General features: G+C 48.8%; 1 protein-coding gene across 4 annotated transcripts in view; it reads left to right on the plus strand.

The window, feature by feature from the left end:
• LOC115100073 (acyl-CoA-binding domain-containing protein 6-like) overlaps nt 1-12,675 on the plus strand; it is a 304,213-nt gene that overhangs the window by 210,052 nt on the left and 81,486 nt on the right. For all 4 annotated transcript variants that reach the window (XM_029618279.1, XM_029618270.1, XM_029618251.1 and 1 more), the window contains one exon: nt 77-162. In XM_029618279.1, the coding sequence (XP_029474139.1) occupies nt 77-162 (86 nt within the window). The remainder of the gene's footprint in view (nt 1-76; nt 163-12,675) is intronic.

The following is a 12,675-nucleotide window of genomic DNA, read 5'->3' on the forward strand; positions in this document are numbered from 1 at the left end:
GTCCATGAAGCCTCATCAATTCCATTTTGCCTATCCTGGTCTCTCACTTTTATTTCTGTTCTCTGTTGATTTACAGCAAAGATGAAATGGAAAGTGCCTCTTTATGTTGGGATCCCTCCTGCCTGCAGACACAGCCATGCAGCATTTATTCTTCACAGCCATGTAAGCACTATGGAGAAAATTCTCGTGACAGTCATAAATTTTGCAACTGCTTGCAGCATTAACTATAAAAGTTTACACTTGTTAGTGCTTTATCCTCATTTGTTTTAAGTTATTGCATTTGATTCTATCCTATATTCTACTTTCGATTTGAAAATATAGTATTGTGTGTGTTCTGACAGAGCAACGCTGGAAGCTCCCAGATTGTAACGAACTGCAATCCCAGCACTGCAAACATGGGTCCCAATGGGATCTTATGTTGGGTCCCCACAGGAAACACGTCATCTCTTCATCTTGTTGATTAGATAAAGGTGTCCCCACAGCCCCCAGGGTATCCTCCTTTAGTGCCCCTTTCTTCCTATCCATTTCCAGTAGTGGTATATGGATATCATCCAGGGATAACCATCTTCTGTTTCACCCTAGGAGTAGTTGTGATGTGCCCTAACAAAAACATCTCCTAGTAAAACTGCACTAGAAATATGGATCACCACCATGAAAGTCCATGCATTTATATGTTTTTATTTTACTTATATACCATCCTTTTACATAGGAATCTGGGCAGGTTTACAAAATCTGTGGTGGCTCCAAGATCACAGAAAGCTCAAGTTCTCCTCCCGATTGCATTGGCTGATGGTCATTGCTCACCAATCTGAATTCTACTGTACAAAGTTTCTTCCCCTTTAGCACCGGGTATTCTCCATGTATGAGACTAATTTCCGGCTGTTAATAGCACCAGGTAAACAGGAGTCAGAAGCACTTTTTAAATGGGCTGTCCCAGTAGTTGCTGCTGATGGCTCTACTGCAACAGAAATTTCAAGTTTCCCTGCTGCATCTTCTACCTACCAGAACAATCTCACCTCCGGTGGCCCTTACTACTACACTTTCGGCAGACATTATCTATCCAGGCACCTCCTCATGACTTCAGGTCTCTAGATCATTTCAGAGGATGCCGGTAGATTGTTTACACAGGAGTCTCATCTAATTTTATAGCCACCTCATTAGCAATTATTTCCTGTAATGCTATAGCCAGCACTAGAACCTCATTTAGATGCAAAGTGTTACTTGCCAAAACGTTTAAAGGACTACTAATTTCAACTTCCACATTTGCAACCTAACACATCATCAGATCCATAGAGTTATCCAGTATGTTATCTTCTGTCACCAGCAGGGCATGAAATGCGCCATTCAAGCCATTGATAAATGGATTTTTCATATAGGACTCTCTCATGGTTTACCACTGAGTATAGGGACCATCCTGTGCTACCTGTGCTCTGACCTGGGCTGCTAACTCCCTTGAAGGCTAGCCCACTGGAGCCCAGTCCACTGCTGATTGAAGCGGTGCAGAAAAAGCCTTATCAAACAGAGTCCTTAGTGCACACACAGGCCGATACAGTACAGTGCGCTCCGACGGCTGTCAGCGAGCTCGAGAACCAACGCCAGCAAAATTGAGGTTGGCTATCAATCCCGCTGGCAGCCGCCGCTCCTGTCCGAAAAGAGGCGCTAGGGATGTGCTAGTGTCCCTCGCACCTCTTTTTACCGTCGGGCCTAATTTAAATACATTTTTTTACTGTATCACGCACACAGGAGAGTGTCCTGTGCGCGCGCTGGAAGAGCGGGCGCTCGCCCGCTCTCCCGCGTTTTTACTGTACCGGCCCAACAGATAGGAATGTATGGCACAGCAGAGGTGATGCAGCTATTTGGAGGAGAGAGAAAACTGTATGTGGGAATAATGTCACAGAGAACTGCAGAAGGAGACAAGTATAACCAGGGAAACTGAGATGAAAAGACATGAAACAGTGAATGTGCTTAATTAAGTTATTGAAGTCAATATTCAAAAAAACTGACTTCCTAAATTTAGGCTCATAATTTACTGGGTCATTCATCAAAATGTGTTAGGTCCCAAATGCACATTAAATGCATCTAACACACGCAATAAATAGCACAATGCGTGTTAGTATGGAAATGTTATATTTAGTATGCAAGTGGGAGGAGTTTGGCAGGAGTTAATGGAAATGAGAGTCTACTAGTGCAGAATGCAGTAGAGTATCGCACAGTAACATGGGATTTAACATCAGAAATAACTACACCTTTTTTTTGCGGTACAGTGAAAAATAACTTTTATAACACTTCTGTAGCCAATATCATGAATTGCAGCGATTATTGAGCATGATAATCACAGGTATTCTATCAGACACACCTACCAGGCCCTCCTGGCCCAATAAAAACACCTGTTCTTACCTGGCCTGCCTTCCTAAACCCATAATGTTTGTGGCAAGTTTACTTGGTGGGGGATACTGGTTGCTTCAGGAGGCTCACTGCAGACAACAAGAGGAACAACAACAACCACAAGTACAGGCAAGGGAAGTTCCACCCCCTCCTAGGGAAGTCCCTGTACCAGGGGATTAGCCACTGGCCCCATGGGGAGAGGTTCGGTGCCCATGGCAGTGCCTGGCATGCAGGCAGCCATGGCAGAGGAGATACTGGGAGCATATCTTTCCTCCCTGAGCCTCATTGCTGGGCATGCCAGAGGATTGTGTGGTTTGCAGGTATCACCTCAGCTCTCAGGCTGTGGAATTATGTAAAGAAATCTGATGGGATCTGGATCCAGTCACAAAAATGTCCTATGCTGTGCAGGGCCTCACTAAACTATTGGCCACCCTGCATTTCATGGCAACTGGCTCCTTCCAAATGACAGTAGAGATCGTGAGGGGAATGTCCCAAACCACTTTTTCCCTCTCTCTGGACCAGGTCATAACAGCTAAATCTGACTGCATTAATTACTACATGGCTTTTCCTTGGGACAGGCAGGACTTGAAGAGTAGGGATGTGAATCGTTTTAGGACGATTAAAATTATCGTCCGATAATTTTAATATCGTCTTAAACCGTTATGGAACACAATACAATACAGATTCTAACGATTTATCGTTATAAATCGTTAGAATCGTGAGCCGGCACACTAAAACCCCCTAAAACCCACCCCCGACCCTTTAAATTAAATCCCCCACCCTCCCGAACCCCCCCCCAAATAACTTAAATAACCTGCGGGTCCAGCGGCGGTCCGGAACGGGCTCCTGCTCCTGAATCTTGTCGTCTTCAGCCGGCGCCATTTTCCAAAATGGCGCCGAAAAATGGCGGCGGCCATAGACGAAAAAGATTGGACGGCAGGAGGTCCTTCCGGACCCCCGCTGGACTTTTGGCAAGTCTCGTGGGGGTCAGGAGGCCCCCCACAAGCTGGCCAAAAGTTCCTGGAGGTCCAGCGGGGGTCAGGGAGCGATTTCCCGCCGCGAATCGTTTTCGTACGGAAAATGGCGCCGGCAGGAGATCGACTGCAGGAGGTCGTTCAGCGAGGGTTCCGGCGCCTCGCTGAACGACCTCCTGCAGTCGATCTCCTGCCGGCGCCATTTTCCATACGGAAAATGGCGCCGGCCATACGCGTATGGCCGGCGCCATTTTCCGTACGAAAACGATTCGCGGCGGGAAATCGCTCCCTGACCCCCGCTGGACCTCCAGGAACTTTTGGCCAGCTTGTGGGGGGCCTCCTGACCCCCACGAGACTTGCCAAAAGTCCAGCGGGGGTCCGGAAGGACCTCCTGCCGTCCAATCTTTTTCGTCTATGGCCGCCGCCATTTTGGAAAATGGCGCCGGCTGAAGACGACAAGATTGAGGAGCAGGAGCCCGTTCCGGACCGCCGCTGGACCCGCAGGTTATTGAAGTTATTTGGGGGGGGGGTTCGGGGGGGTGGGGGATTTAATTTAAAGGGTCGGGGGTGGGTTTTAGGGGGTTTTAGTGTGCCGGTTTTTCGATTTTTCGATTTTTCGATTTTTAACGATGTTCCGGCGAGAGATGGGGTTCGGGAGGGTGGGGGATTTAATTTAAAGGGTCGGGGGTGGGTTTTAGGGGGTTTTAATGTGCCGATTTTTCGATTTTTAACGATTTTTCACGATATTTTACCCCCCCAAACGGCAACAATACGATTCCCTCCCCCTCCCAGCCGAAATCGATCGTTAAGACGATCGAGGACACGATTCACATCCCTATTGAAGAGAGGCTTTTATGCCTTCACAAACTTTCAGAATATTCTGTACTCACAGGGCCATCATCCCACCCTGTGAAAGGGAGGAGATCTTCTGCAACAGAAAGATCTTTCATTCTATCAATGTGCAAGCAGGCTGTGACGCTTGAATGCTGTGGAGGATGCAACAGCATCGCTGACATGACAAGTGGCTTGTACAGTTAGGTCTGCAAGCCATTGTGCCAGGGCTTGCCTTTCTCTCCCCATGCTCAAGAGGCCTGCTCTTCTTGTAAGGCCAAACAATGCACTTGCCATATGGTTTGGTGAGAGAGCAGCCACTACACATCTTCTACAGGTTCACTTTAAACTTTGGCCTTTTCCAGTCCTCCCATTTTGAGCAGTTGAAATCTCACTGGTTAATCACAACCTTTAAATGTCCACACTGCTGGTACTTCCAGATCAGGTGTGTCCTGTTAGTGATGGCTCAGTTAGGATGTCGGGCACAGTTTGTCTTGTCTATCACACAGTTAACCAGAAGCAGTGGCCTGTGCATTTTGGGGGCCAGGGCTCACAAATTGGTATGTCAGGAGGACATACTGCAGCGCAGTCAGGGACTTGCCCAATCAGACTATGAGGTAGCAATTTTTCTGCTAGGACAGGTGTGGCAGCTCTTATATATTGCTTAAAGGTTGGCTGACTGCTACGAAGAGCAGCCTTAGCTTGGTTGTGAGGGCCTGGCACGCATTTGTTGGAATCCCCAGATGTGATTTAGCAGTCCAGAAGATCTGAGCTATATTCAGCTACTGCTATCCTGGACATATACTGTCCCAGAACAATGAGGCATGCACTTGGGGTAGGGAAATCAGCTTTTAAGGCTCGGACTAAACTACAGGCTAGCTTCTACTGTTTTTAAAGCATGCTGTGGTTTGGCAGCTAGATCTCCAAGTGACTGTGCTGTGATTGATGCCGTAAATCTGTCTTTGCTTCAGGAGATTGTAGCTACGGTTGCAGGACCTGGCTTCTCACCCATTGCCATTTCCACATCTCGAGGGAAATGAGGTACAATGAGGCCTTGTATTCTATCTGCAATGTCATAGAATGCACCTTCGGACTTCTCAAAAGTAGATTTCGTAGTTTGAACAAAATGGGTGGAGCTTTAATATATGCCCCACCCAAAGTAGGAGATATAGTGCTGCTCTGCTGTGTATTCCATAATCTCATTCTATGCCATGCTATACCCTGGATCACCCATGTGCACCTGTTAAGGACACCATATTGAATGGCAGCCAGGTTTGGCAAAACCTTATAGACTGCTACTTTGCCTGTTAGGCCTCACCTACCTTTTCCCCTTCCAGGGAAGGGAGGCCAGTAGAGTATTTGCTGCTGCTCTTCTCTCTATCATTTTTCTTTCATTCACTTCTCCTCTATCTTGGTTAGTATTAGAGATGTGAATCGTGTGATCGATCGTCTTAACGATCGATTTTGGCTGGGGGGGGGGAGGGAATCGGATCGTCGCGGTTTTGTTTTTTTTTAAATCGTGTAAATCGTAAATCGGGGGAGGGCGGGAAAACCGGCACACTAAAACAACCCTAAAACCCACCCCGACCATTTAAAATAAATCCCCCACCCTCCCGAACCCCCCCAAAATGTCTTAAATTACCTGGGGTCCAGTGGGGGGGTCCCGGTGTGATCTTACACTCTCGGGCCACGGGTGCGTTAATAGAAATGGCGCGGCGCCATTTTGGTTCCTGTCCCCCGACGTCACGAGCGCAGGAGATCGCTCCCGGACCCCCGCTGGACCCCCAGGGACTTTTGGCCAGCTTGGGGGGGCCTCCTGACCCCCACAAGACTTGCCAAAAGTCCAGCGGGGGTCTGGGAGCGACCTCCTGCACTCGAATCGTATTGCCGTATTGCAAAATGGCGCTGGCCGTATGGCCATATTGCCGTATTGCAAAATGGCGCCTGCCGTATGGCCATATGGACAGGGCAAAGGTAGCCCAACAGGGCAAAGGTAGCGCCGGCGCCATTTCTATTAACGCACCCGTGGCCCGAGAGTGGAAGATCACACCGGGACCCCCCACTGGACCCCAGGTAATTTAAGACATTTTGGGGGGGTTCGGGAGGGTGGGGGATTTATTTTAAAGGGTCGGGGTGGGTTTTAGGGTTGTTTTAGTGTGCCGGTTTTCCCGCCCTCCCCCTTCCCCTCCCCCTTCCCCCGATTTACGATTTTTGACGATAAATCGGGGGAATTCCTATTGTATATCGCCTCTAACGATTTTTGATGATTTAAAATATATCGGACGATATTTTAAATCGTCAAAAAACGATTCACATCCCTAGTTAGTATGTAACAGAAAACACGTATGCCTTCTTAGGATTCCTCTTCCCATGGAACAGTAGATTGTACTTGAAAAACACTAGTCAAAGTAAAGATAACATCAAATACATGTGGCTGGCATTATATTTTCTGCCTGATAGTAAATCTAAAAGAGGCATGTATTGCTAGACAGTTTGTATAAGACTGCCAACACAGTGTTCATAGCTTGGCCTAGCTAGCGGTGTTTGGCTTGGTAGGCCTTCCCATTGGACCCTGTCCTAGCCCTCACATGTGGGTGAGATAGTGCCATAGGTGTGATGGGACTCCAGTTGGGTTCGAGCATGGAGAGCAACTGCTCTAGAAATGCTTTAAATCACAATTAGCTCTTGAAGCCTAAAGGTACAGGTAGACATTTTAAGGTATCAATGACAGAGTTCCCTTTTGTTATAATCTGGTATGGTTGTTAGAGATGTGAATCGTGTGCCCGATCGTCTTAACGATCGGGTTTGGCTGGAGGAAGAAAGAAATCTGATCGCTGGAGATGAGAATCGGAATTGGTTCCGATTCACATCGTCAATTTCTTTTAGTGAGGCCCGACCATTTAAAATTGACCCCTTACCTTCCCCCACCCCCCGAACCCCCCCCCCCAAAACTTTTTACGAGTACCTGGTGGTCCAGTGAGGGCGCGGAGACCGATCCCCCGCTCTCGGGCCATCGGTGCCATTTTGACTGCCACTCAAAAATGGCGCTGATGGCCCGATTAAAAAAAAACCCACCCAACCCTTTAAAGATGACCTTTAACTTCTCCCACCCTCCCGATCCCCCCAAAACATTTTTAAATTACTTTGTGCTCTAGTGGTGGTCCCGGGAGCGATCTCCCGTTCTCGGCCGTCGGCTGCCACTCATAAAGATGGCGCCGATGGCCCTTTGCCCTTACCATGTGACAGGGTATCTTTACAATGGTGGTGGCCATCTTTAAAGATGGCGCCGGCCAGCCAGTGCTCCTACCATGTGACAGGGGCCGGCCAATGGCACAGATACCCTGTCACAAGGTAAGGGCAAAGGGCCATCGGCGCCATCTTTATGATTGGCAGCCGACGGCCCGAGAACGGGAGATCGCTCCCGGGACCACCACTAGAGCACCAGGTAATTTAAAAATGTTTTGGGGGGATCGGGAGGGTGGGAGAAGCTAAGGGGTCATCTTGAAAGGGTCGGGTGGGGTTTTTTTTAATCGGGCCATCGGCGCCATTTTTGAGTGGCAGTCAAAATGGCGCCGATGGCCCGAGAGCGGGAGATTGGTCCCCGTGCCCCCACTGGACCACCAGGTACTCGTAAAAAGTTTTGGGGGGGTTCAGGGGGGTGGGAGAAGGTAAGGGATTAGTTTTATAGGGTCAGGGTGGGTTTAGGGGTTGTTTTGGTGTGCCAGTTTTCCCGCCCTCCCCCCAAATAACTCCCGTTAGTGGACACTAATGGGAGTAACGATTTTTCATGATAAATCGTGAAAATGTCTATTGTATTGCGCACTGTACCGATTTTTGACGATTTAAAAAATATCGGACGATTTTTTTAAATCGTCAAAAAACGATTCACATCCCTAATGCTTGTGGACCCTGGATCGTAGTGAGAGCTGACTCCACCCACAGGGAGAAGCCCTGTGGGGACTCACTACAATAGGTGTGGCCTCAGCTGAGACGGACACAGATGTAAGAGACTTTATTATACTGGAAACGTGGGTATTACCCACAGCATGGAAGAAGACATAGTCCAGAGTAGTAAGGCTGCTCGATGATGGTATCCCTGGTAGTGGCCCGCAGAGCAGGGTATGCCAGGGAACTCCTCTCGTGATGACACACCTCTTAGAGTAGAACCAGTAGTAGCCCACAGAGTGGGGTATGCAGAGGATCAACGAGTAGTAGTTCAGAGAGATGCAGGAGGTCAGCAGCACAATGTAGATGATGGTACTCACTCCGTAGTGTAGAAAGGTAGCTGGGATGAGCATGGTAGTGGCCCGAGGCATGGGGTACACCGGCGGATCCGTCAGCAAGATGGTAGAAGCGAGAGTAGCACTCACAAGGCTGAATAGGCAGGGTCCCAATGAGGAAGAATGGATTCTCCAGTCAAGAAGGCCCTCCAAGGAATGGATAGCCAGAACATAACAAGGCCCCCGAAGAGCGGGTACCTAAGGCGTTCTAAGTCCAGGAGTTCAGGAACCAGTTCAGAGTAGTGAAGCGTCTCCAAAGCAGTGGAATAAGCAGGAAGGAAATCCTTGCTAACTCGTAGGAAGCATAGGCTGGATGGTATAAATACACTTGTCGGGTGACGTCATGCGGAGGGGATGCCCCCGAGGTTCCCGCCATGACATGAATAAGAGGGGGCCTGGCGCGCGCGCGCCCTAGGTAATCCACGATTCAAGATGGTGGATGGGATCGCCCACGCTGTCCCAGGGATGCCGAGGAAGTCTGCATTTGCAGGCTGAGGCCACCTTGACTCCAAGAGTTGCTGGTGCAGGGAAAAGAGAGGTGAGCAGCAAAGGTCGCAGCCACCTGCGACTGATGGGCGCAACAGTAATCCCTTCTTAGGGCCCCTCCCAGGGGGTTTTGGCTTCCTTGGATGAGTTAGATGAAAATTGTGAATTAAGTCCTTGTCTAGGATGTTAATAGCAGTTCCCAGCTGTTTTCTTCCGGCCCATATCCTTCCCAGGATAATAGGTATTCCCAATGCTTTCCACATTTGCATACATCCAAAATTTCATCCACTTGGTATGTAATGTCCTCTTCAGCAGAAAGAGGCTGTGGGTCCGGATTCTTTTTGGAAAATTCGGAGAGGATGAGTGGCTTCAAGAGAGATACGTGAAAGGCGAAGTGTATCTTCATGGAAGTGGGTAAATGCAAGCTGTAAGTTACAGGTTCCAGGCAGTGGAGAATGGAGAAAGGACCAATGTAGCGTGGAGCGAATTGAACAGATGGCAGCTTGAGATGGATGATTTTGGTACTGAGCAATACCTTGTCTCTTGGTTGGAATTGAGGTGCTGCTCTGTGATGAGCGTCATAACATTTCTTGGCCCATTGTCCCGCCTTCTGCAAAAGACCTTTGATGTTGAGCCCAGCTGGGCGAGTATCCCACAGGATGCTGGAACAGCGGATCCTCTGCTTGGCTGTGCTGTAGTGGAAAAAGACTGAGAGTTATGAGTACACAGTGAGATAGACTAGGAGAAGCTCTGAGACAGGGAGAGCAGGCCCTCAAGGAGCGAGTACCTGATCCCTTAGAGCAGGGAGACTCAGTGGTATTGTACTCACACAGCGGTTCCACTAGACGAGAGGTCTGGCACTGGAACAGAGGGCAGGCTCTCAAGGAGCGAGTATCTGATTCCAGGGAAGCAGTACTGTGTTGTAATCACAGATGGATACTGTTAGTGAAGTCTTCCAAGTAGAAAGGATTGTAGATGCAGGCAGCGACTCAGGGAACATGGACCCTTGAGAAGCGAGTACTGGTTTCCTGATAGCACCTGAAAGAAGCAGGAGGCCCCCGAGGAGTGGGTACCCCGTTAGCAGTAAGAGTTCCAGATAACACTGGAGTGACAGAGTAGCTTCAGTACGGAGAGCGAATCCCATCCATAGTAATCCGAGTTGTTGCTAACTGGAAAAACAGGTAGGCTTAAATATCCAGGCAGCGTGACGTCATCTCAGGGGGACGCCCCTGAGGTTCGTGCCAAAGAGAAATTAAAGATGAGGGCGGCGTGCACATGCGTACCCTATGGTACCTTGTAGGAGCATGGCAGGAAGCAGCACCAAAGCCGGTCCGGGGACACCGGAGAGGTCGGCAGACAGACGCTGCGGCATCCAGTAGTCCAAGGTGAGCGGGAGGAGCCGCAAGAAGAGTAAGGTAGGCGGGGCAAAGCCGTCGTAGACCGACGGTCACAACAGTGACAGGGGAAGGCTGAGTCTGAGTTGCCAGTGTTGGTCGTGTATTCCCAGATGGCTGTTTCTTGGAACACTTTACCTCAGAGGAACATTCATGCAGGCGATGATCAATTCTGCCTGCGAGGTATATAAGTGAGTCCAAGGTATCAGGCAAATCATATGCGGCGAATTCATCCTTAATGCAGGAATGAAGACCCTCTAGAAAAATTGCACGTAAGCACCCCAGGTCCCAATGAAGCTCTGAAGACAGGGTCTTAAATTCAATAACATAGTCCGGAAGTGACTTAACTCCTTATTGGAGGTGTAAAAGAGCAGATCCAGTGACAGTCTTGCAAGCCGAATCGTCAAATACTGACTTGAGAGCAAGAAAACCTGGCAAGTCACTGAGGATAGGGTCAATGCGTTCCCATAGGTGTGAAGCCCAGACCACGTATATCCTGTCTCTTTTAGACGGGAGGGCCCGTCTAAAAGAGACAGGATATATGTGGTCTTGGCTAGTAAAGTAGGGAAATACGTTGGTTGTAGCGAGAAGTGCATACAGCACTGGTTGAGAAAGTCCCTACATAACAGAGGGTCTCCTGAGAAGCGAGTGGGGGCTGGTAAAGGCACAGCAGTTTGAACGGGAACCACTTACGATGAGGCATCTTTATCCGACATTGTAGAACTGTTCAGTTGAGAATTCAAATGATTAAAAGCAGTAGTCAATGTCTCTAAGGTCCTCTGTTGTTGGGCCAGGTCAGGAATGGCCTGCAGGGCTGAGATCTGAGCCAGGTCCATGGAGTTAGCAATCTGTTATAATCTGGTATGGTTGTGGACCCTGGATCGTAGTGAGAGCTGACTCCACCCACAGGGTGGAGCCTTGTGGGGACTCACTATGATAGGCTTGGCCTCAGCTGAGACGGACACAGATGTAAGAGACTTTATTATACTGGAAATATGGGTATTACCCACAGCGTGGAGAGAAGACACAGTCCATAGTAGTAACGCTGCTCGATGATGGTATCCCTGGTAGTGGCCCGCAGAGCAGGGTACGCCAGGGAACTCCTCTCATGATGACATACCTCTCAGTAGATCCTGTAGTGGCCCGCAGCGTGGGATATGCAGAGGATCAGCGAGTAGTAGTTCAGAGAGGTGCAGGAGGTCAGCAGCACAATGTAGATGATGGTACTCACTCCGTAGTGTAGAAAGGTAGCTGGGCTGAGCACGGTAGTGGCCCGAGGCATGGAGTACACCGGCGGATCCATCAGCAAGATGGTAGAAGCGAGAGTAGCACTCACAAGGCTGAACAGTCAGGGTCCCAACAAGGAAGAATGGATTCTCCAGGCAAGAAGGCCCTCCGAGGAGCAGATAGCCAGAAGGTAACAAGGCCCCCGAGGAGTGGGTACCTATGGCATTCTAAGTCCAGGAGTTCAGGAACCAGTTCAGAGTAGTGAAGCGAAGCGTCTTCAAAAGAGTGGAATAAGCAGGAAGGAAGTCTTTGCTAACTCATAGAAAGCATAGGCTGGATGGTATAAATACACTTGGCGGGTGACGTCATGCAGAGGGGACGCCCCCCGAGGTTCCCACCATGACATGAATAAGAGAGGGCCAGGTGCGCGTGCCCTAGGTAATCCACGATTCAAGATGGTGGACAGGATCACCCATTCCATCCTGAGGAAGTCGGAGTTTGCAGGCTGAGGCCACCATGGCTCCAAGAATCGCTGGTGCAGGGAAAAGAAAGGTGAGCAGCAAAGGTCGCAGCCGTCTGCGACTGATGGGCACAACACCTTTTTACAGCCTCATCCCATAGCTGACAAACATCTGCATGTGAAGTTATGCACCTGTACTGGGGGTGCTTGGTGTCACATGGGCATGCCAAGACACAGCTGACAGCACTGACTCAGCAGTTTCAGAGCCACTGCTGACTAGGATTACCAACTGGCTCCAGATTTACAGGACATGTTGATTGAGTTCTGGTTTTACTCCCATTTAATAGGAAATGCAATAGAGAGTTAAAAGGGACAGTTTTATACTGCATTTCAGCTTAATAAGCGAAGAACCTTGGCTAACGCACACGCAAGTGAGTTGGGTTGACCGTTAAAGAAGGAGAGTAATGATATAGTAATATTGGATCAACATTTAAGGGTGGTTTTATATACAAAAAAAGCCCAAAATTAATTAAATATAATTTAAAAAATTTTTTTTGAAAGTATTCAGACATTGCACTTTTTAATTACCAATATAAGGTTATAACTCATATTAGTGCTACTGGACACCAGAGTACACA

The sequence above is a fragment of the Rhinatrema bivittatum genome, chromosome 1 (genome assembly GCF_901001135.1).
Source record: "Rhinatrema bivittatum chromosome 1, aRhiBiv1.1, whole genome shotgun sequence".
NCBI classification, from domain to species: Eukaryota; Metazoa; Chordata; class Amphibia; order Gymnophiona; family Rhinatrematidae; genus Rhinatrema; species Rhinatrema bivittatum.